The sequence below is a fragment of the Bos mutus genome, chromosome 15, assembly GCF_027580195.1.
Source record: "Bos mutus isolate GX-2022 chromosome 15, NWIPB_WYAK_1.1, whole genome shotgun sequence".
Classification (NCBI taxonomy): Eukaryota; Metazoa; Chordata; class Mammalia; order Artiodactyla; family Bovidae; genus Bos; species Bos mutus.
The window spans coordinates 30,777,007-30,800,963 of record NC_091631.1 but is presented as its reverse complement, the minus strand read 5'-3'; the positions used below and the strand labels follow the sequence as shown (position 1 = coordinate 30,800,963).

At 39.2% G+C, this 23,957-nt stretch overlaps 1 protein-coding gene across 3 annotated transcripts in view; it reads left to right on the top strand.

Annotated features, from left to right (window-relative positions):
- Positions 1-18,913, top strand: part of NUP98 (nucleoporin 98 and 96 precursor) — an 86,763-nt gene extending 67,850 nt beyond the window's left edge. For all 3 annotated transcript variants that reach the window (XM_070383811.1, XM_070383813.1, XM_005886640.3), the window contains exons 23-33: positions 1,337-1,766; positions 2,369-2,598; positions 3,931-4,197; positions 7,557-7,714; positions 8,510-8,653; positions 9,639-9,781; positions 12,933-13,154; positions 15,190-15,431; positions 15,890-16,044; positions 17,327-17,438; positions 17,548-18,913. In XM_070383811.1, coding sequence (XP_070239912.1) covers positions 1,337-1,766; positions 2,369-2,598; positions 3,931-4,197; positions 7,557-7,714; positions 8,510-8,653; positions 9,639-9,781; positions 12,933-13,154; positions 15,190-15,431; positions 15,890-16,044; positions 17,327-17,438; positions 17,548-17,765 — 2,321 coding nt within the window. In that variant the 3' untranslated portion in view covers positions 17,766-18,913. The remainder of the gene's footprint in view (positions 1-1,336; positions 1,767-2,368; positions 2,599-3,930; positions 4,198-7,556; positions 7,715-8,509; positions 8,654-9,638; positions 9,782-12,932; positions 13,155-15,189; positions 15,432-15,889; positions 16,045-17,326; positions 17,439-17,547) is intronic.
- Positions 18,914-23,957: the final 5,044 nt, after the last annotated feature.

The window sequence follows — 23,957 nt, the reverse complement described above, 5'->3', positions numbered from 1 at the left end:
TGCTCTTTTACAAGAAAGCTGTAAAGTCTGGCTTTTCACATTTCTTCAAAGCTGAGTCAACTTCTGTAGCAAACAACTCCAAACTATGATCACTGGTGCAGATGCAAAAGTTGTATGGGAAAAAAAAACATTTGTGTTTTGTTTAGGGGTTTGTTTTTATTTGCTTATGAATGTGGCTTAGATAGTAAGGTCAGTTCTCCTAATTTTTATCAGACCTTAGAAGAATCAACAAGTTGTTCTGTACTGTACTTTTTGTGCAATTCTAACACTATCCTTATTGTTTTCTAGGGACAAATGTTGCTTCCTATCATGTATGAAACTTTTCAGATTTCTGCTCTCCCCTGAAATTTGCCAAATTTCCAGGAAAGCAATTTCCTGTTTTATTTTAAAGCTTTTCTTATCTCTTCTAGTGGACTTATAATTATGTGGGATTGGAGCTAGAGTATTGATATCAATAAAAGAGTTAAGTAGGTATAATTTCAAAACATTTTGAAAGCCAGAGGACCTACCAGGAAGGGATTTGTTTATGTTACCTTAAAAACTGTTTATTTTTCAATTCTTTTGAGTACTCTTATTAACTTTCCTTTAAAAAATGCTTTAATGAAGCATCAGTTAAACATTTATAAGCTTTTCCATAATGAACACTACACGAAAATCTTATACTTCAATCAACGATTCCTTGCTTTAAACAGGAAGTAGATAAAACTGAAAAACAGGCAAAAGTAACAAAAACTATCCTTCTGAAAGGCATATATGCAATTACAAGATATCTCAGTGGGTTTGGTTTCTTAATTCTGGCATTGAGCACTGGAAGTGGTAGGAATTTTGAGTTTTGATCTTATCAACTTTTTATATTGACTAAAGAGGAAACATTTGCATTTTGATAAGGGCATGAACATTGGTGTCAGATTTACCTGGGTTTATCTGTCAGTACTGCCACTTGGTAGCTTTGTAGATGTGGACAAGTCATTTAACTGAGCCTAGTTTTCTCATCTATAAAATGAGGACTGCAATGTTATTTAAAGTTATTGAAGGATGAAATGAAACAGTGTATACAAATGGATTATATAGAGTCTACTTCAGATAAGTGCTAGATAGATTTTTTAAATAATAGCAATAGTGTTGTTATTGTTGTTGACATCATCAATAGAATTCCTGCCTTGATTTCCCATGTGAAAGTTATTTCTGCAGTCTGATATAACCTGCTCTTAGTCATCTATATCTGATTTAATTATTGATAGTTTAATAAAACTATAATTTCAGCCTTGCTGGTTGTGATTGTTTAAGAATCAATAGGCTGTATTTTCTAATAGTCTTTTTTTCCTCCTTATTTTAGTAAGTGGGTTACTACAATCAAAATTTACAAGTGGGACTTTCCTTTCACCAAGTGCCTCTTTACAAGAATGTCGTACTCCCAGAACATCATCGTTGATGAATATACCGCCCACATCCCCTTGGTCTGTTCCTCCACCCTTGACTTCTGTGTTTACGGTGCCCAGCCCAGCCCCTGAGTTTCAGTTGAAAACAGTGGGTACCCGCAGACAACCAGGCCTAGTCCCTCTTAAAAAGTCTGTCACCTATGGAAAGGGGAAGCTCCTGATGGACATGGCCCTATTTATGGGACGATCATTTCGGGTTGGTTGGGGCCCCAACTGGACGCTTGCTAATAGTGGAGAACAGCTGAGTGGTTCTCTGGAACTGGAAAATCATCAGATTGCTGACTGTATGGAATATGGATTCCTGCCTAATCCAGTAGCTGTTAAATCGTGAGTCACATTTCCTTGTTTTCTGAGAAAGGCAATGTGGTAGGTGAACAAAAGCTTTTCATCACCAGGAGACACAAGGTCAGGGCTCCACTTTGTGATTTTCTAGATATATCCTTAGCACAGTTTTATTGGCATAATTAAAAATTATGTAATACTTACCTAATGATAACTATTTAATAACTTGCCATTAATAACTCCATTTGTATCATCAAGGTATGAAGAGTATATTAATTCTTACCTAATGGTTAAACTTCAGTTAGAAAAGATAACAGACCCAAAGCTAATTGCTATAGCATTCCTTGAGTTTTCATCCTTTTTATTGCATTAGTCATTTTTCCATTTTCTCACTTAAGATATTTGTAATTTCTTCATATATAAGGTATATTCTCAATAAAGCACCTTCTGTGTATCTTTGACCTAATAAGGTAAATGTATAAACGATGGATAATCCTTTATAGTTTGATATTAGGAAACAGAATTTTTTAAAAATCACAGAATGTTTGTATCCAATTTTGTAATTAGATAAAAAGAAAGATTTTATTGTAGGAACATTCTACCACCTGTCTTTATTTTCTGTCTTATTTGTTAATTTGCCCTTGTAGCCTAACTGAGTCTCCATTCAAAGTTCATTTGGAAAAACTTAGTTTGAGGCAAAAGAAGCTGGACAAAGACCTGCAATTATACCAGACATCTCTGGAGCTTAAATTAAAACATAGCACTGTTCACGTGGATGAGCTGTGTCCTCTTATTGTCCCCAATCCGGGAGTTGCTGTCATTCATGACTATGCAGATTGGATTAAGGAAGCATCGAGAGATTTATTGGAACCACAAAGTGAGTATGGACTGTGCTTCTAACCTTTGATGTCCCAGGAACAGGAGTAGCAGCATACGTTCATAGCAGGATGTATTTCCTCATGCCAGTGTAGTGGATGGATGCCTGAGCTTGGACTTAATCTGTAGTTGAGTTGTGATGAACAGAATCTCAAACAGGGAGAAATCCTATCATTTTTTATCATCACTTTTACACCACTGTTCAGAGGAACTGTAGCCAGTTCCTCTCGTGAATTTATGAAATTAGATCTCTTACCCCACCCAGAGAACATAGAGTTCCTATCTAAGTCCTACTCATTCTTCCATGTCTAATTCAAGTCCCACTTGTTCTTCCCACCAACTTTGTTGATTATGACTTCTCTTCCTGTCCTCTCTCACTATTACCTTTCTATAACGATTGTGACCGTGTTTTTCTGAACCCATACTTCGATTAAGGGCTTTTCTAATTTGGGCACTTAATTTCAAGGAAAATTAGAAAAGTTTAACATGTAGAAAAATTACATGTTTCACACATCAGTTCATATCACTTTTATTGCAAAATGGGCACTATTTTAGAATGTTCTATACCACACATTTTGGAACTTGCTTATGTTCATTTCTTTGTGTTTGCTTCAGTCGTCTCATCTCTTCAAACATGTGAGTTGTCATCCCAGTGCGTATTTGGTGAATAGCATAAAGTGGTAAACAGTGCTCCCTTTTTGTTCTCCCTCACCATGGGCAGTATAGCATAGTGACTAAGAACTGGACTCCGATTACTTGAATTTGAATCCTGGCTCTGTTACATCTTGGCCTGTAATTTTGAGCAAGTCACTTAAAGTTCCATACCTCAGTTTCCTCATCTGTAAAATGAATGGTAGCTATCGTAGTTATATTGTGTAGATAGAGTTGGTTTGCTCTTAAGGACATTGAACAGTATCATTTAAACTCACTAAATTGTTAGGCTGTAGCAGAGAATAATCCTTCACAAGTTCTTAGAGCACTATCTATTTTCTTAATAAAGCATTTGTGAACAAAATTTGATCAAATCAGAGGATTTTTCTTTATCATTTGAGACAATATTAGCCATAATTAGGCTAGAGGAGTCTGTTTAAAGGAGCGTAGAGTTACATTTGTAAGTGCCATGGAAACATGGAGTAAGCAGGCAGTTACACCACACACCTCTGGAGCTTGTAAGACACAGCTGAGTGAGATGCAGACAGAGAAAGCAACTCGAGTCATTGTTGGGGGTATTCATTAACTGATGTAATTTTTAATGCCACAATTAAAGTGATCCCCTCTCTGTAGTTACTGTATGACTTTGTGTCATCGCATTGTTTTCCTGTCCGTTTCTTAGTTGTGAAGCACTGGAGCCTAACGTGGACGTTATGCGAAGCTCTGTGGGGCCACCTAAAGGAGCTTGATAGCCAGCTGGATGAGCCCAGTGAATACATTCAGATTCTGGAGCGAAGGAGAGCTTTTTCTCGCTGGCTGTCCAGTACTGCCTCACCTCAAATTGAGGAAGAAGTCTCCTTGACCCGAAAAGACAACCCTATGGAGGCTGTCTTCAGCTACCTCACGGGCAAGAGGATCAGTGAGGCCTGCTCCCTGGCCCAGCAGTCAGGTAGGACATACAGTCCTTTGCACTTCTGCCTACTTCCTATTCACTGTCCCTACCCTTAATTGTGGGTTTGCCCTTTTCTTAATTGTGGGTTTGCCCTTATCTTCTAACCTGAATATTAAGCATAAACTTCGCAGCAAGATTTCTGGTTTCTCCAAAATAGGTAGGGACTGTGCCTTCTGGTTTTCCTTTTATAACCTTAAATCTTAAATTTTAATTAAAGTTATTTTAATTTTATATGCCACACATGCATTTGCAGTAAAAGTAGAAAATGCAGATAAGCACAGAGCAGTAAACCAAAATCACCTAAATCCTTTACTACTATTCACTGCAAACATTTCAATGTGCAGTTTGTATTTAAAATGTTTACTTTGTAATATATATAAAGTATATACAAATATGTGCATACAGAGCAACAATGCATGTATTATTTTAAAAGATAGTATCCTGTTTTTTATATATATACATTTTTTTCATTTTTTTTCATGTAATACATCACAAATGTTATATAGATATTATAGTCAAATACTTCTTAATTTCTTTCATACATAAAATGTGCCATGTTAGCAGATTTCTTTTGACATTTAGGTCCCCCTACTGAACTTCTTAAACATATATGTTTTGCACTGATTCACTTATTTCATTCAAATAAACATATTGAAGTTTAATTTTTGGACTTCTCATATATATATGTGTATGTATTTTTAGTTCCACATTCATTAGTGAGAGGCATTCAGCAAGTAGTTACTAAGTGTCTAGATAAAAATCTTGATAGGATTAAAGGATGACATGCTGCTGCTCCTGCTGCTAAGTCGCTTCAGTTGTGTTCGACTCTGTGCGACCCCATAGACAGCAGCCAACCAGGCTCCCCTATCCCTGGGATTCTCCAGGCAAGAACACTGGAGTGGGTTGCCATTTCCTTCTCCAGTGCATGAAAGTGAAAAGTCAAAGTGAAATCGCTCAGTCGTGTCTGACTCTTAGCGACCCCACGGACTGCAGCCTACCAGGCTCCTCCATCCATAGGATTTTCCAGGCAAGAGTACTGGAGTGGGGTGCCATTGCCTTCTCCAAAAGGATGACATAGTTCAGTTTAATATGTATATAATTAGATCCTTGATCAAACTTTACTGAAACCTTGTTTACTGAAGCCAACTAATTGGAGCCATCAACTGGGTTTATTTTCAATTTGTGCCTTAGGTAATCTTCATACATTTATACAATGAAAACTTGTCTTCAGGATTGACCTTCTATAAAGTTATAAAGGTTATGAACCATTTAAGAGATACACATAGATGTGAGTGGAAGAGGATTGCCGGAAGTCAGGTCCTTAGATTTATTCATTCACAAACTCTACTTTTCCTCCCCTTTTTTTCTTACCCTAAGATTAAGCTTTTGGCAAGGCACTATGTTTTAGTTTATTAAAAACTTTTGCTTCTCTTCCTACCTCCACTTTCAATAATTGATAGAGAACTAACTAAACAAAGTCAAGAATATAGTATACTTAAAACACTGTCAGTAAGAAGCATTACTTGGTACCTACTCAACAAGAAGAGACTCCTCAAATTATAATCTAAGCTTCTATGTTGAGGAATTAGCAAAAGAAGAGAAAACTAAACCCAAAGGTAGAAGGAGGAAATATTAAAGATTAGAACAGAATTCAGTGATAATGAAAACATTAGAGGAATGATAATAGAAACAGTAGAGGAATTGATAAAACCAAAGTTAGTTTTTTGAAAAGATCAAGAAAGTTTATAAATCTTTAACTACACTGACAGTGAAAAAAAGAGGAAAGATAACATTGCCAAAAATAGGAATGAAAGAGTGACCATCGCTACTGCAGAAAAGGAAATACTATAAGCAATTCTATGTCAACAAATGCAACAATTTGGATGAAATTGAAAATTCCTAGGAAGGTATAATTATCAAAATTCAAGAAAAAGTAGAAAATCTAAATAGATCTGTAAGAAGTTGAATTAGTAATTTGCAATTTTCACTTAGAAAAGCTCAGGCCCAGATGTCTTACCTGGTGAATACACTTAAGCTTTTAAAAGAAGAAATAATACGAAGGGATTCCCTGGCAGTCCAGTGGTTAGGACTCCACTGCCGAGGGCCCGGGTTCAGTCCTTGGTCAGGGAACTAAGACCCTGCAAGCCGTACATTGCTGCAAGAAGAAAGAAAGAATACCAATTTTCTACAACTGTTCCAGAAAATAGGAGGGAGCACTTTTCACCTCACCTATGGCAACATTATTGTCCTGGTATCAAAGCAAATATACCAAAAAAACTGCATCTAACATCATACTTAATGTTGAAAAGATAGGATGATTTCACCCTAAGATTGGGGACAGCAGTCACAGCAATGTGGAATCAGCATAAGGATGAACATTCACATCAATGGAACAGAAATGAGAATCCAAATATAAAACTGTTGTGCTTACAGTCAGTTGATTTTTGACAAAAAAGTGCCAAGATAGTTTAAATGTGAAAAGGACAATCTTTTCAACAGATAATGCTGGAATAGTTGAATGTTCACTTGTAAAAGATGAATTTAGATCGTCACATCACACCATACACTAAAATCAACTTGAAGTTTTCTAGACTCCTTCCATTTGTTCAAGCACATGTTCTTGTCATTCAGGAAAGTCTTATGTGAAAAGTCAAGGATTGGTGGAAGCTAAATTGGTTATCAGAGCCAAGAAAAATGACCTTAATGATTGAGTCAAGATATGATATACCAGTTTCTTATCAGAACTTGTCCAGTAGATACACAGAAATAACCTTTATTCCTTTATTGTGATTCATTTAGAATACTAGCAGCTCATGGTCAAATGGGCTGCAACATTTACTGCATGAATCATAGCCCAGTCATGTTTTGGTTACTTGTATACAGGTAAGCAGGGAGACGGCTTGACCTATTAACATATTTCCAGATGTGTTCCTGATGCATGATTTCTTTCCTCCAAGTGTCTTTAGTGTGTTAAGGAAACGCTTTGTGATGAGAGCCTTAGTTTCCGGGCAGGACATCGTACTTTAGTCATGTAAGCACTGACCCATATCCAAAAACAAAAGGATAAGGAAAAGGATCATTGACTTTAAGGAGGTCAGTTAGGGATGAAACAAAGAATTATTCTCTTAGTTTATGGTCTAATTCTCTGTGTACTGTACAGTCTGTATGTAATTAGGTTAAGCTACTTTGAAGATTTTCTACCCTAGTCAAAAATTTTCTACTCAGTCTTTCAGCACTACTGCCAAAAGCAGTCAGAGGTGTTTCTGGGGGCCAGAAGAAATAAGATAATGCCCCTACGTATTTTTCCAAGTCTGTAAATTCTCAGTATCACCAAAGAACTTCTGTTTCTCTTGTAGGTGATCATCGTCTTGCTCTTCTTTTATCCCAGTTGGTTGGCAGCCAATCAGTTCGTGAGCTGCTTACTATGCAGCTGGTGGATTGGCATCAACTCCAGGCTGACTGCTTCATCCAGGAGGAGAGACTGCGCATCTTTGCCCTCTTGGCTGGAAAACCGGTATTTTCTTCTTTTCTTGTGAACTCACGTAAATTTTTTCATAGATTCAGGATTACTTGAAGTTAAGGCAAAGAGCTATCTTTTAAGTTGTGCATTGTTACCTGTAACTAAGCAACTTGTATTTAACTTTGAGCAGAAATATTTTCAAATTAGAAAGGTACAGTATGTACATTGTGGGGGAAGAAAATACTGGTTGTATAGAAATTAAAATGTTAAAATTTGCCATAACCCCTATAATAGTGATAACATAATTCATTATCTGTCTTTCTAGACATATTTTAAGTATATTCTGACATATAAAGCATGCACATTTATACCTGTATATATTCAAATAGAATTATACATAGTTCTGCAACTTTTCTTGGGAACTTACTGAATATGGACACTTTTTCATGTTGTTTGGCCTCTCTTTTTTTAATAGCCACTTCTCTTTCATTTTATGTATGATGTATCATAATGACTTTAAGCCAGTTTTCTTCCTGCCTACCTGTTTTACTTGCCATCAATTTCCAAAAACATAGTCACTGATCAGAATTTATTCACGTCTTAAAAAGTTGACCACTGTGGGCAGTGAGTGGTTCTCATCACTTCTCAGTGCACTTATTGTCTAAGTGCCTCCTATTTAGCCCACCCAGTCACCTGCCACCAAGGAACTGTGTAGTTTATATCTGGGCCATTAACACTGCTATTTAAATCATTTTAAATGCAACTTAAATAAGTGAGCAGCATGCAAGCCTGGGCAATAACAAGGTAATATATAATGTAGAGCTGTGGTGGTGATTTTGCCTCCTGCAGGTGTGGCAGCTCTCAGAGCAGAAGCAAATCAATGTGTGCTCCCAGTTGGATTGGAAACGCTCCCTGGCTGTCCATCTTTGGTATTTGCTTCCACCAACAGCTTCCATTTCCAAGGCGCTCAGCATGTATGAAGAAGCATTTCAGGTACATGTATCCAGTAGAACCAAGCACAAGTTCTGGTAGGAGTTCTGATTTTACTAGAAAAGTACTCCAGAGGAAAAAAAAAACAATCAAATCATATTTCACAATACTTTTTTCTAACTACTTTTTTGAAATTACTGTAAAATTGAAATGGACACAGGAAATGATGGGAAATTTCTTCAAATATCTGCTTATGTTTTGCTTAATACAGTGAGTTTCCACAGTTTACTCTTTTTTTTTTAAGTGATTGTATTATTTTCTGCTACGCTGGGTCTTTGTTGCTTCCCTCAGGCTTTCTCTAGTTGGGCGAGTGAAGGCTACTCTTTAGTTGCAGTGTGTGGGCTTCTCATGGCGGTGGCTTCTCTTGAGGAACACAGGCTCTAGGGCATGTGAGCTTCAATAGTTGTGACACACGGGCTCAGCTGCCTCTTGCCATGTGGGATCTTCCTAGACCAGGGATCGAACCAGTGTCTTCTGCCTTGCAAGACAGATTCTTAACCACTGGACCGTCAGGGAATCCCGTAATTTATTTTCTTACTGCTGTTTTCCTGCACCATCATCAGAGGGTTTTTCTTCATTCCTAATGCTGTTTTATTCCTTCAGGAATTCCCTGAGCTACAGCCTGACCTTGTGTTTAGTATAGCCCCAAATTAGCACGTCTGAAATTTGCCTCTAAATATCATTATATTAATATTTCATATTCCTTGTGTATTTGGAGGTTAAAGTATTCTTAATGTTTTTAATGCCATTATTTGGTTCTTTTCTTACTGTTAATTTGTATTGTCATTGATATCATTTGCCAGAATTATTTGTCAGGGAAAAAAGAACACTAAAAAAACCCGAGTGTAATGAAGTTTAAAATCCTTGAAACAGTCCTTTAGCGGATGTCACACCATTCTTAATACACATCTGAGTAACTGAAACATATCATCATCTAGTGAAACATACTTGGAGCTGATGTATTGTTTTATCAAATTCTTAACTTCAGAATACCTCTGATAGTGACAGATACGCCTGCTGTCCACTTCCCTCATACCTGGAGGGCTCTGGATATGTGGTAGAGGAGGAGCAAGACTCACAGAGACCTCTTCAAGATGTCTGCTTTCACCTTCTAAAACTCTACAGTGACAGGTAAATCAGTCATGTGTTATAATCACTTTTGAGGGTTCCATGAACCTTAGGGAGTTCTTTCCCTTTTATATGTGGTCAAATTGCCATAAGATTATATTAATCACAAAATAAAACTAATGGAGTTCAAAGAGCATGGGAACTAGAATTAGAAATCTAAAAATTTACATTTTAAATCAATTATATTTTAATAAAAATTTTAAAAACAAAATTATTTTAATCAACTTCAATGAGATACAATTTATATATATTGATAATAAAGTGTGTGGTTTCATATTTTTTAATGTAATATAACTACCATCACTATCTGATAGCATTTACATTACCCTCCAAAAGTTCCCTCATGTCCCTTTGCAGTCAGTCCACACCCCAGACAACTACTGACTTTTCATTATTGTAGATTACTTTGCTATTACAGAATTTTTTATAATTCTGTATGTTATCTTTTGTGCCTTTTTTTTTTTTTTACCCAACATGGTGATTCTGAGATTTATCCATATTAATATGTATATCAGAAATTTAATTTTTATTCATTTGTTAGTGAACAATTTTTTTTGTCTTAGGATATACTAAGAATAAAGCTGCTATGACCACTTGTGCTTAAAGTCCCATCAAGATCTATAATTGCTCCAAATCCTCCTCAAAATTTGTTATTATTGGCTTTTAAAACTTCATCATTTTAGTGGTCATATACTGGAGTCTCTTTTTTTGTGTGCTTAATAAGAAACTAATATATTAACATGTTGTTATATCTAATCAAATAATTTAAACTATCTCAGAGCTGTCTTTTTACCTTACATCAGAAACACTGAGCAGTTTTCTCTAGTCAGTAGTAGCTCACATCTCACTTCAGATCTTTAAATACTTTCTTTTAAATTAACTATACTAATTTTAGAATAATAGTCTCTTGTTGTAAAATACACATAACTAAAACTGTGTTTTAATTTGCATTCCCCCTAATACCTAATGATGGCAAGTGTTTTTTCATGTGTTTATTTACCATCTACATATCTTCCTGAAATGTCTGTTGAAATCTTTTGCTGCTGCCCCCCACACCCTGCCACTTTAATGGGGGTATCTAATAGTTCTTTTTTATGTTGTAATAGTTTTTTTCTTGAGTCAGTTTTGTTCATTTGTTTTTCCTAAGGAATTTTTCTGTTTCACCAAAGTCACCAGATTTATTCGCATAAAGTTATTTGTAACTTGTCCTTATTCTTTTTTAATGTCTGTAAGAGATTGAAAAGACAAGCTACAGATTGGGAAAATATATTTTCAATTCATATATCTGATAAAGAACTTTTATCCAGAACATGTAAAGAACTCTTTGAACTCAATAATAAGAGAACAATCCAGTTTAAAAATGGGAAAATATTTCAAAGATGCTTCACCAAAGAAGATCTACATGTCAAGCCCATGAAAAGTTGTTTAACATTGGTAGACATCAGGGACATGCAAATTAAAGCTGTCGTGGGATGCCACTACCCATCAGTTAGAATGGTTAGAATTTTTAAAAGACCTTTACCAAATGTCATCATGGATGTGGAGCAGTTGAAATTCTCAACACTGCTGGGGGAAAATATAAATAATACTGGCACTTGGGGAAAGAGTTTGGTAGCTAAAAAAAAGTTTAACATACACCTACATACATGTGATTCAGTCATTATACTCCTCTAAGTATTTACCTGAGGGCAATGAAAATATATGTCTGTGTATGTGTTGATAGCAGTTTTATTTGTAAAGGTTCAAAACAGGAAACAGCCCAAATTTCCATCAGTAGGTGATTGGATAAGCCAATTGTGGCACGTCTCTACAATGGAAGACTACCTCACCAGTAACTGTTGATAACACACAGCAGCAATGGCGAATTATAAAGTACTTTTACTTAGTTTTGAAGAGACAAAAAAAAAAAAAATTCCCCAAACTATACCTACTGTTTGATTTCAATTTATATAATACTGTAAAATGCAAACTAATCTATAATGATAGAGGAATCAGTTGTTGAGTGGGAAGAGTAGGTGTAGGGATAGGTAGGAGAGAGGAATCACAGAGGGGCTTCTGGAACCTTTTGGAGGTGATAGGTTAGCTTGTTATCTTGATCTTGGTGGTAGTTTCACAGGTGTATATATGTGTTTGAACTTGCGAAAACTGTATATTCTAAATATGTATAGTTATTGTATGTCACCTCTTTTACTGTCAAACAAGAAAAAAGAGGAAGAAAAAAAGCATATATCTCAATATGCCAGAAACCAAAGCCAGACTGAGATAGAAAATCCTAATCTTAGTTTAATTACTCATTCGCACTAGCCATATTTCAAGTGTTTAATAGCCACACATGGCTAGTGGCTATCTTATTGGTCAAAGCAGATTATAGAACATTTCCATTATCACACAAAGTTCAGTTTGACAGTACTGGGCAAGAAAAACTACTCATTACTTGGCAAGGTGTAGGTACTTGTGAGATGTCTGGGATCTTAGGTGAAATGGAAACACTCTGGTTGGTAAACCAACGCCTAGATCTTTAAAGCTTGTGGGTATGGGATCTTCATTCTTACTGTTCTTACGGTCTGGGATTTGGAAGTTAAGAACATCACACACAAACTGGTCCAGAATCATTGAGATCCTTGGGCCCCTTGCAGAAGAAAAAGCAAAAGCCTTAGGGAGACTTTCAAACCTTGGGTACTTGGATTTCTGTATAAAGAATAATACCAACTGTAAAGCAAAAGGAAGGACATAACCATCATTAAGACTAGTCAGGTGTTCAGATAAACAGGTGAAGTAGCACTTCAGCAACTTCAGATAGTAGAACAATGTGAAAGATACTAAGGAAACTTAAATTTTTTTTAATGGTTAAGGAAAAGACACTATAATAATGAAAGGGTGAAAGTTGTGAAGACTTCCTGTACCAGAATGGTAAAAATAGACCAAAGAAATACCATCAGACTTGTTAGAAGAGCCTGAGAAGGGAAGTTCCTTGGTTTTTGGTAGGATCTGTAATCTGGCTAAACCTAGAGGAGGAAGACTGTAAGGCTTATGATGCTTCTGCTCTAGGGTACTTGCCTTTATTGTTTTCTAAGCTGTGGCTGAAAGAGTTAACCTATCCAGTGCAGGTGGTCTGCTGACTGGGTTTGGTAACTCAGCACATTCTCCTTTGCAGACATTATGACCTCAACCAGCTGCTGGAGCCTCGAAGCGTAACTGCGGATCCTTTGGACTATCGCCTAAGCTGGCACTTGTGGGAGGTGCTGCGGGCTCTTAACTATACCCATCTCTCAGAGCAGTGTGAGGGTGTGCTGCAGGTCAGTTATGCTGGCCAACTGGAGAGTGAGGGCCTTTGGGAGTGGGCCATCTTTGTCCTCCTGCACATTGACAACTCAAGGTGAGTGAGAAGCCATCAGATGCACTGGGTGCCTCTAGCCCTACAGGGCAACAAAGGAATCAGTCTAAACACCTATTAAATCGGTATGGGAAATAAGTGGAAAGGAAGGATATACCTGGGTGGAAAAATCCCATTAACTTAGGCACAAATTCCTTGAATGTGGTATGTTTAGAATTATGCAGAAGTAATGCTGGCTGTGTTGCTTCAGTGGATCCGTAAAGGTTGGCAAGGAGTACCCCTTCTTTGTCTCTGTCCACTGGCTTTCTCTCTTCCCTTGCCATCCATTCCTCAAGTTTGATAGTGTTGTGTTTACCTATTTACCAATACAATCTTGCCCAGATGCATAATGTTTTGGTTCTCTGTCCTGAATGAAAACCAGAGAAACACCTTTACTCCCTGCTGTGAACTGTATAAAGCCGGAGGTTTTTTGTTATTGGTAGCGGCATGGCATATTACTAAGAACAAAAACACTTAACACAATGCTTTGTTATATAATTTATATAATGTTTTTATATATCTTTCTATTCTGTTGTAAGTACTTTAAATATATTAACTTGTTTAATGGTGATAATGAACCTATGAGATAGACATTCTTATTGTCTGTTTATAGATGAGCAGCTCAAGGCATACAGAGATTAGATAACTTTTGTTCAAGATCACATAGCTAGTAAATGGCAGAGTGAGGCTTTCAATTCAAGATACCCAGAATCTGTGCTCTTAATCATTGTACTGTACTATCTGTCATTCCGTAGGGCATGGAAAGTTGTTTTGTAGTCTGGTCTTTCTAAATTCTGGCTTCAGCATGTACTCACTTTGACCTAGGGTAAAACTTACTCATTTTTGACTTAGAGTCAAGATAGTCTCTAGGCCTCAGTTTTTTAATCTGTAAAATCATAATATTGCTAATCTCTGTTCAAAGGTGACTATGAAATTAAAAGAGTAAAAATATAAAGCATCCAGCACAACCTTCCCTTTAAGGAATTTCTCTTTCCTCTTCCTCCTTACCAGGAGGCAAAATGACCCCAGAATTTCCCTCTGCGTTTATTTAAATACACTCTTGGAGAATTTCGCATGGTAGAAGGCTGGCTGATGGGATGATTGATGACTGGCTGTGGGAAAGCAGATCCTGCTTCCTAAAGAGGAGAGGAAAAGGAGGCAGATGTCCTGAGACTGGGAATTCTTAAAAAGCCTAGGCGTTGACAAAAGAATCTAAGATGAGAATAGCTTTGATCTGAAATTCAAATGAGAGATCCTTTGGCCAGAAGAAGAAATCTCTTTAAGTGGACTTAAGAGCAGAAAGAGTGAGTTTAGCCTAAGTCTAGGAGTAAAGAGAAAATGAATTAGGAAGCCTGATGGCTATAAGGGAAAAAACAGGACCTAGAAAGGACCTTATGTTGTAAAACTGTCAACTTTGTTTACTTATACTGACCATGTGAGAGAAAGGGCAGAGAGGAGGTTGAGAATGGACTGCAGAGGACTGCTCGGTGGGTCCAGAATTCCCCTATCTCATCCTTCATCTCCTGTTCTAGAAAGGAAACAAAGAAATGAGCCTGCTGGGATGAACCCACACACACTCTGTACTGTATATAAGATGGATAAGCAACAAGGACCTGCTCTATAGTACAGTGAGCTCTGCTCAATATTCTGTGATGACCTATATGAGAAAAATTAAAGAATGAACATATGTTGCTGTACACCATTGTATAGCAAACATTGTGCAACATCAACGATATTCCAGTATAGTTAGAAAAGAGAAATGAGCCAGTGAGGACAAAGCCTTTTGGGGGCAGTGGACAACCTTCCCAAGAGTATTCATCCTCAGACTGTTTTGACCATGAAAATACAATGTGCTTCTGTTCTATTTCATTTTAAAAATTAATGCTGGTATGTCACCTTAAGTGAAGCTTGAGGTGATCCTCTATGGGTCAGGACCTGCAGTTTAGGAGACTGCCTCAGGGGCCACTTTGAGCCATCTGAGGCAGCCTTCTCCGTCAGTAAGGATGAGATTTATCCCAGCTGACGTTTCCTCCTATAGCACGCGGGAGAAGGCTGTTCGAGAGCTGCTTACCCGGCACTGCCAGCTGTTGGAGACCCCTGAATCTTGGGCTAAGGAGACTTTCCTGACCGAGAAGCTTTGTGTGCCCGCTGAATGGATTCATGAGGCCAAAGCAGTGCGAGCACACATGGAATCCGACAAGCACTTGGAGGCCCTCTACTTATTTAAAGCAGGACACTGGAACAGGTGCCACAAGCTCGTCATCCGGCACTTAGCTTCTGGTGAGTGCTTCAGACCAGGGTCTGTGTCTCCTGGGATCACCCCCAATTCTTCAAACCTCTGAGCCCATGATGAGTCAGGCCAGGGACAGTGATCAGTACAGAGCATGGCAGACTTGAATCAGATCACACTTTGTAAAAGCTCCCTGTGCAGAAGATGCTTAGTGAGGGTGAGGGGCAGAGGTCAACAGCAATATCTGTTATATTCCTATCTGCCAGGAATATTCTTGATGGGCACTAATTGCGTTAAGCTCATTGTTTAGGGAGTTTCATTCAGCAACACCAGAGATCGCTATTTGGGAAACTGAAACCAGGAATTCTTTACAGTTTCTTTAAGAGAATTTTGAAATATCTACTGTAATTCTCAAGTCTGACCCAACATAATTTTCCTTTTCATCCTGTCTTGGATTTCTGCCATCTCCTTCCTCTGTACACTTTTGGTCAATATTTTGTTTCTTCAGATGCCATTATTAATGAGAACTATGACTACCTGAAGGGGTTCTTGGAAGACCTGGCACCTCTGGAGCGCAGTGGCCTAATCCAGGACTGGGAAACATCTGGGCTTGTTTACCTGGACTACATTAGGGTCATTGAAATGCTCCGTCATATACAGCAGGTACCTGAGCTCCTTAAACCATGGCCTGGTTTTCTTTTTCCCTGGCCCATAAAGCCATAGAGACAGCCAAAGGCTTGAGCAAGAACTTGAAAAACTCACTGACAGAGATAGCACTGTCAGTGCAGGAGAGATGTTTTGATGAAACAGATTTGATGTAGCTATTATGACAGCTCTATCAAAACTTGAAACATTTTTTTGTGGCTTATTGTTAAGTAGTGTGTAGTGGACATGCCTAAGACTTGTCCTTAGTCAGTCCCCTCCCCTTGTCGACTCTTTTCCACTAGTTTTAAGTGAGAAGCTTTGGGTTGAGAGATCCAGTAAAGATCAGAGATTTAGTGTAGATAATTCTTTCACATAATATTTGGCATGTTTTAAATTGAAAGTGTTATGGGGGCATTCTGGTGACACCTATGGATGGATCTCTAATGTTTTTAAATGCCTAAGATATAAATATATAGGATTACAAAAGAAAGCAATTATATTAAGATAGAATTATCAAAGTATTAAAAACTTGTGCTATGTAATAAGTGCTTTATTAACATCCTAAATAAGAAGCTCTAGCACTGTAATTTTGAAATATTTAAAGATTACCAACAGCTGTAATACCAGGGAAGCCCATGGTATGCCCACCAGTGCAGGAGACGTGAGTTTGATCCCTGGTTTGGGAAGATCCCCTAGAGGAGGAAATGGCAACCCACTCCAGTATTCTTGCCTGGGAAATCCCGTGGATAGAGGAGCCTGGTGGGCTACAGTCCATGGGGTCAGAGAAGTCAGGCACGACTTAGCAACTAAACAACTGTAATGTGATAGGAAAGGAAGTGATTTCTGTTGATAACAAAATCACAGTTGCTGTTGATATCTACATTAATTATCAAGTGCTAATTCTTAGTTGGAGTCAGAAGACCTAAGTTAAGTGCTAGTTTGGGCTCCACGTCTCATTGTTGTGCTCTTAAGTCAATACCATGTCTCTGACCCAGATTTATATAGATTTTTGGTGCTATGTTGAAGCTTGCTAATTACATGGTTCATGAATGGTGATTTCACAACTTGCCCAGTCCTAGGCCCTATACACTGTATTGCTTTCCTGTTGTGTATTGCTAAGATCCTGTCTTGTCTTCAGCAACTAGGCTAGACGGTGGGAACATGACATTGCTGGCCAGCTTCTTGGGTTTTCCCCTCCCTCACCTCACTCTCATTTCAGAGGGTTGCATAGCCAGTCTGTGGATAGGATTGGAGTGATGGGAGTTCCTTTGGCCTAACTGGTTTCCCTGCTTCTTTGTAGGTGGATTGCTCAGGTTATGAACTCGAGCAGTTGCACACCAAAGTGACCTCACTGTGCAACAGGATAGAGCAAATCCAGTGTTACAATGCCAAGGACCGCCTGGCTCAGTCAGGTCAGCCTCTCGCCTTCTCTCCCTGCCTGCCTGCTCACTGCCTGTCTTTGTGATTATTATACCCCTGCCTCACCCCTTCGTTTGGTGCTCACTCTGCTCTTTTCTCCAGACATGGCCAAACGTGTAGCCAACCTGCTGCGGGTGGTACTGAGCCTTCAGCATGCCTCTGATACAACCTCCGACTCAACGCCAGACCCTCAGCGAGTCCCTTTGCGCCTGTTGGCTCCCCACATTGGCCGGCTCCCCATGCCTGAGGACTATGCCTTGGAGGAACTGCGCAGCCTCACACAGTCCTACCTGCGGGAACTGACTGTCGGGAGCCAGTGAGCCCTGGGCTCCTCCCACCACACTCACATGCTTGTTCACACTCACCACACAGAGGGCTCCTGCATCAAGTTGATTGCCCTGTTTGCCGTTCTCTGGCTTGGCCATGGAATCTCCCCTCCCTTCCTGCTGCCCAAGCAGCAACCTCCAGTTGTTCAGGGCTTTCTTAATACTAAACGTAGCATAAGGGCTTTTGGAACCCCCCAAAAAAGGAGCCAAGTCTCTCTTTACCATCCTCAAGAGCCATTCTTTTTTTTTTCCTTTTTAGAAATGGTCAATAAAGCACCTTTGGCAGAATTCCCCAAAGAACCAGGGAATGCTTTTCCTCCTTCAGCCATTCTGAATCTTGTGACTGTCAGTGCCAACCGCTACCCTGCTCCTACTCCTGCCCTTTCATCCCCAGGCTCTTTAGAAGGAGTGGGGCAGGGGCTGGGACAAATGTGTTGACCTAGGACCTTCCTTAACAAGTGAACTATCCACAGAAGGAAGAGACTCTGTCTCTGGAGTAGATTGATGATTTGCATGACTTTTGGAATCAGGAGAGGATTGAACTGAGGAAGCAGAACAGGGTCTTTCTGACTCATTTAAGGTAGAGTGAGTGCCTGCTATGGAGCCATGGGGCTTCAAGGCTTGATTGTTCTTCCTGCCTTGAATGTTCCCGTGAACACCACAACTTCCCTGTGCAGGAGCCCTTGGTCTCAGACTCCTGGTCTCTGGGAAACTCCCAGAACTCATTTTGGTGCCTGGTTTTCAGTCATCTGGCAAGGCCTCCTGCCTGAATTTCCCTGATGAGTTTCAATGAAACATGGTAGATCGGGTAGCCCTCCCTTTCCCTCCCATTCTAGCCCAAAGCATTTCCCACCCTCCATCTACAGTTGCAGAAGGTAAAGCCCTCACTGAGGCAGGGACAGGCAGAGGGTCTTCTCTACACTGTAGCCAGCTCTGGGGAGCCCCAGGTAACCACCGGAGACTGCTGGTGTGCGGGCTATCATGGACAGCATGGCCACGCCTGGGTCTTTATGCATGAAAATTATGTAAAGGTTTTTATTAAAAGTATATATATATATATATATATATATAAACGATCTAGATTATTTTCCTCTTTTTCTGAAGCTACTTTCTTAAAAAAATAAAATGAAATGTTTATAGCATACTTGGTATTGGCTTTCTTTTGTGTTTTTGAGCCTTGTTGTCCCAAGGAGCTTTATGACGGCCTTGTTTAATTTGCAGTCTAAAGGGGGAGACTGGCCATGGGTTAATGAGAGAATAGTTGCAGACTAGATCAAAGGCTAGGTTTATAAGAGTCAATTTGGGGGTGAGGGGGTTGAGATTGATGAATCCTGACTGCTGTACATTTATTTATTTATATGTGTTTGGACTCCCAATGGGGGATGGGGCAGGGTTTCAAATTGCCCAGTGGAATATATTTAGTATTCAAAGTCTCTTTGCTCTTCTTCTCTGGGGTTTTTTAAACCTTGGCACTTCACCTTTCAGTTTCCATTGTGTAAAGGAGATGATGATCCCTGATATGCTGTTTAACAGGGCTGTTCTTGAGAGGGACCAAATGAGGCTGATGAGTAGTAAGTAGGTTGGTGGGTTGGTTCTGTTATTGAGCAATTTCCAGTTAGGATTAGGCCAAAGATTTCTGGGATGCTGAGGAGATGAGAAAGCTGAGCAGATCTTCCTGGTAGCCAGGGCTTCCCTTTCATTTGGGCCCCTGAGGACAAGGGTTACTCAGCTGGGAATCTCCCTCTGTCACTGACTGTGAACCTGTGCAAGTGAGTCATGGAGCACTGCTGCCCTTCTAAGAATTTGTTCTGTTTCCTCACCAGAGGTGTTCTGTGAAAAGTCAATGCTGTAAAAGTGGTTAGTCTTTAGAAGTGTTAAGAACTGTGAATATGGGCAGTATTTCCTCTTCAGTTCAGTTCAGTAACTCAGTCATGTCCAGCTCTTTGCAACCCCATGAACTGCAGCACGCCAGGCCTCCCTGTCCATCACCAACTCCTGGAGTCCACCCAAATCCATGTCCATTGAGTCAGTGATGCCATCCAACCATCTCATCCTCTGTCATCCCCTTCTCCTCTCTCATCAGCTCTCTGCATCAGGTGGCCAAAGTATTGGAGTTTCAGCTTTAGCATCAGTCCTTCCAAAGAACACCCAGGACTGATCTCCTTTAGGATGGACCGGTTGGATCTCCTTGCAGTCCAAGGGACTCTTCAAGGGTCTTCTCCAACACCACAGTTCAAAAGCATCAATTCTTCAGCGCTCAGCTTTCTTCACCGTCCAACTCTCACATCCATACATGACCACTGGAAAAACCATAGCCTTGACTAGATGGACCTTTGTTGGCAAAGTAATGTGTCTACTTTTTAATAATGTTGTCTAGGTTGGTCATAACTTTCCTTCCAAGGAGCAAGCGTCTTTTAATTTCATGGCTGCAGTCACCATCCGCAGGACAGGTTTTTCCCTTTAAAAAAAAAAAAATCTCTAAATCAAATATTTATCACTGCAGCTATATTGCATCACAGAGAATAGACTCGCAGTTCAAAGCACATGATAAAAGATGAACAGTGCTTCCCTGGTGACTCAGTGGTAAAGAATCTGCCTGCCAGTGCAGGAGACACAGGTTCATTCCCTGATCTGGGAAGATCCCACATGCCACAGAGCAACTAAGTGTATGTGCCCCAACTATTGAGCCTGTGTGCTGGAGCCCCAGAGCTGTGACTACCAAAACCTGAGTGCCCTAGAGCCCGTGCTCCACAAGACAAGCTACCACAGTGAAAAGCCCATGCACCACAGCTAGAGAGTAGCCCAGCTTGCTGCAGCATCAGAGACCCAGCACAGATAAAAAAAATTTTTAAAGATGAACAGTCTCCTATATTTCAAACTACATTGAAATATATGTTTAAAATTTTAAATTTCTCAAAAATATAAAAAGAATTAGTTGTCTCAACACCCAACAGAGCTGTGGAATCCACAAACTCATACACTGTGCAGAATAAGTATTTCCTCCGCACAATGCTGGAATAATGCCAAAATAATGTTAACAGAAGCCTGGAGATTAAATGCAGGCATCATCAGAGCCAACATCTTTTTTAGGAGCTTTACTCTGACTTATTTTGTTACTTTGTATTTCTAGAAAATTTCAGAGTTTTAATTTGTTGTCTCTTAAAGAACCAGTTCTCAGACCTAATGGTTTTACTGGAGTTCTGCCAGAGTTCTACATTGTAATATATTAACTTGTGCTTTAAAAATTCATTTCTCCTGCTTTCCTAAGGGTTTTTTAAAAATCTTACTGTAAAAATTTTCATCCATACAAAAGTAAAATGATGTCTTAATTTAATCTTAATCTTTACCCCAATTCTTATTCCTACCCACCCCAATGGGATTTCTAAGGGAGGTCATCATTTCATCAATACAAAAGCATTCCTACCATAAATTTTTATAAATATAATACCATTGTCATACCTAACACAAGAATAATTCCTGAATATTAACTAATATCCTCATTTCCAAATTTCCCCAGTTGTCTCAGAAGTAAAATTTTATTACAGTTGATTTGATTGAATCAGGATCTAAACAGGGCCCACATTTGGTTGATAAATTCTCTCTCTTTTTAAAATGCCCTTTATTTGATGCAGTACCTGAGATGTTCGTCCTTTAGTATAGAGGGCAGGGGCTTCTAGATTAGACTGACTGTGCCTCTACCTGCCTTACTTGCTACGTACCACTGGTTAGATCTAGAGACTTGATTAGACTCATGGTCCTTCTCATTAGTGGTGCTGTTTTTCATCACTTGGGAAGACACTTGTCTCGCTGTCCCACTTTTAGTGATGTTAAGATTGTTGATTCAGTTGTTGTCAGCCTCATTTATCCTTTATAAAGTTTCCATCAAGCTTCCACCTAATAATCATGCCAAAATTCATTATGGTACAGTCCTTATCTTTTTATATACGATTCAGTATTTTCAAAAGTGAAAGTGGCTTAGTCGTGTCTGACTCTTTGTGAACCCATGGACTATACAGGAATGGAATTCTCCAGGCCAGAATACTGGAGTGGGTTGCCTTTTCCTTCTCCAGGGTGTCTTGCCAACCCAGGGATCAAACCCAGGTCTCCCACATTGCAGGCGCATTCTTTACAGCTGAGCCACAAGGTAAGCCCAAGAATACTGGATAGGGTAGCCTATCCCTTCTCCAGGGGATCTTCCCGACCCAGGAATCGAACCAGGTGTTCCTGCATTGCAGGTGGATTCTTTACCAACTGAGCTATCAGGAAAGCCCAGTATTTTCAAAATATAGGCTTAAATCACTTATTGTTCAGGTGTGTTTTCTTTTCTTCATAATGCCTTTTTAAAAATTACCAATTTTTATAATTATTTTTTCAAACTAACATTTTCACCCCAAAACACTATATATAAGAAATATTTCAACTTTTTTTTTCAGGTAAACATACCAATTTTTCTATAACTGATTCAGTCAATTTATGCAGGTGCTATTTCCAAGTGTTTTGAAGCACTCTTGAATTTAGCCTTTATTTTGCTCTAAAGGTATTGTGCTGCAAAATGTTATTTTTAAGTGTAATTTGAGTGTAAGACAACCTTGTGCCCCCAAATGGTTGCATAACTGCCACTGAAAATGGTACAGAAAGAAAAATGCATCTTTCACCCCACATCCAACCCTACACCATCTACCACTCACTCTTGTGTCACATTGTCCACCTTTGTTTTTGTTTTGTTTGTTTTGGCCCTGCTGCTGCTGCTGCTGAGTCGCTTCAGTCGTGTCCGACTCTGTGTGACCCCATAGACGGCAGCCCACCAGGCTCCCCCGTCCCTGGGATTCTTCAGGCAAGAACACTGGAGTGGGTTGCCATTTCCTTCTTCAATGCATAAAAGTGAAAAGTGAAAGTGAAGTCGCTCAGTCATGTGTGACCCTTAGTGACCCCATGGACCACAGCCTACCAGGCTCCTCTGTCCGTGGGGTTTTCCAGGCAAGAGCACTGGAGTGGGGTGCCATCACCCGTGCCCCTTCCATGGGAAGGAAGGAGTCCTAAACACTGGACCCCCAGGGAACTCTCATTGTCTTTCCCCTTTGGCAAGTACAATAACCCTGGATTTTATTAATTATGTACAAACTATTTTCTAAATTATATAAGAAAATTCACTTGGTGTGCAGTTGTTAATTTTAACACATACAGATTTGTATAACTAACCACCCCACAATCAGGATACAAAATGTTTCATTACCCCCAAAATCTCCCTTTTCCTATCTCTTTACAGTGACCCTCTTCCTATCCCTTATTCCTGGCAACCTGTTCTTCACTGTAGTTTTGTTTTTATACAATGTAATGTAAATGGAGTCATACAGTATCTGATTTTTTGTTACCAATTTCTTTCACTTAGTATAGTGTTTTCAGAGTTTATCTGTACTATGTTGTTGTTGTTTAGTCTCTATGTCATGTCCAACTCTTTTGTGACCCTATGGACTGTAGCGCACCAGGCTCCTCTGTCCATGGTATTTCCCAGACGAGAAAGAAAACTGGAGTGGGTTGCCATTTCCTTCTCCAGGGGATCTTCCCAACCCAGGGATCAAACCTGAGTCTCCTTCACTGGCAGGTGGATTCTTTACCACTGAGCCACCAGGGAATCCCCATCTGATAGCATATATCAGTACTTCATCCCTTTTTTAAAAAAACTTTATTAGGATTTTAGTTTTTTTAGAGCAGTTTTGGAGTCACAGCAAAACTGAGTGGAAAGCACAGAGATTTCCCACAAACCCCTTGCCCCAGCACATGCATAGTTTCCCCCAGTAGCATTTTGTTGCGTTTGATGAACCTACACTGATACATCTTCATTAGTCAAAGTGCATAGTTTACTTTACATGTGATGATGCTTAGTGTTGTCAGTTCTATGGGTTTAGACAAATGTATAAAGACATGTATCCATCATTATGGTATAGAGAGTGTTTACCATACAGAGAGTATAGAGAGTCTTTTCACTGCCCTAAAAATTCTGCTTTCTGTTGAGTCTTCTCCCATAGTCTCCTGAAACTCCTGCCAACTACTGAACTTCCTACTATCTTCATAGTTTTGCCTTTTTCAGAACGTCATATACTTGGAATCATATAGGATGTAGCTCTTTCAAACTGGCGTCTTTGACTTATTAACATGCATTTAAGGTTCCTCCATGTCTTTTCATAG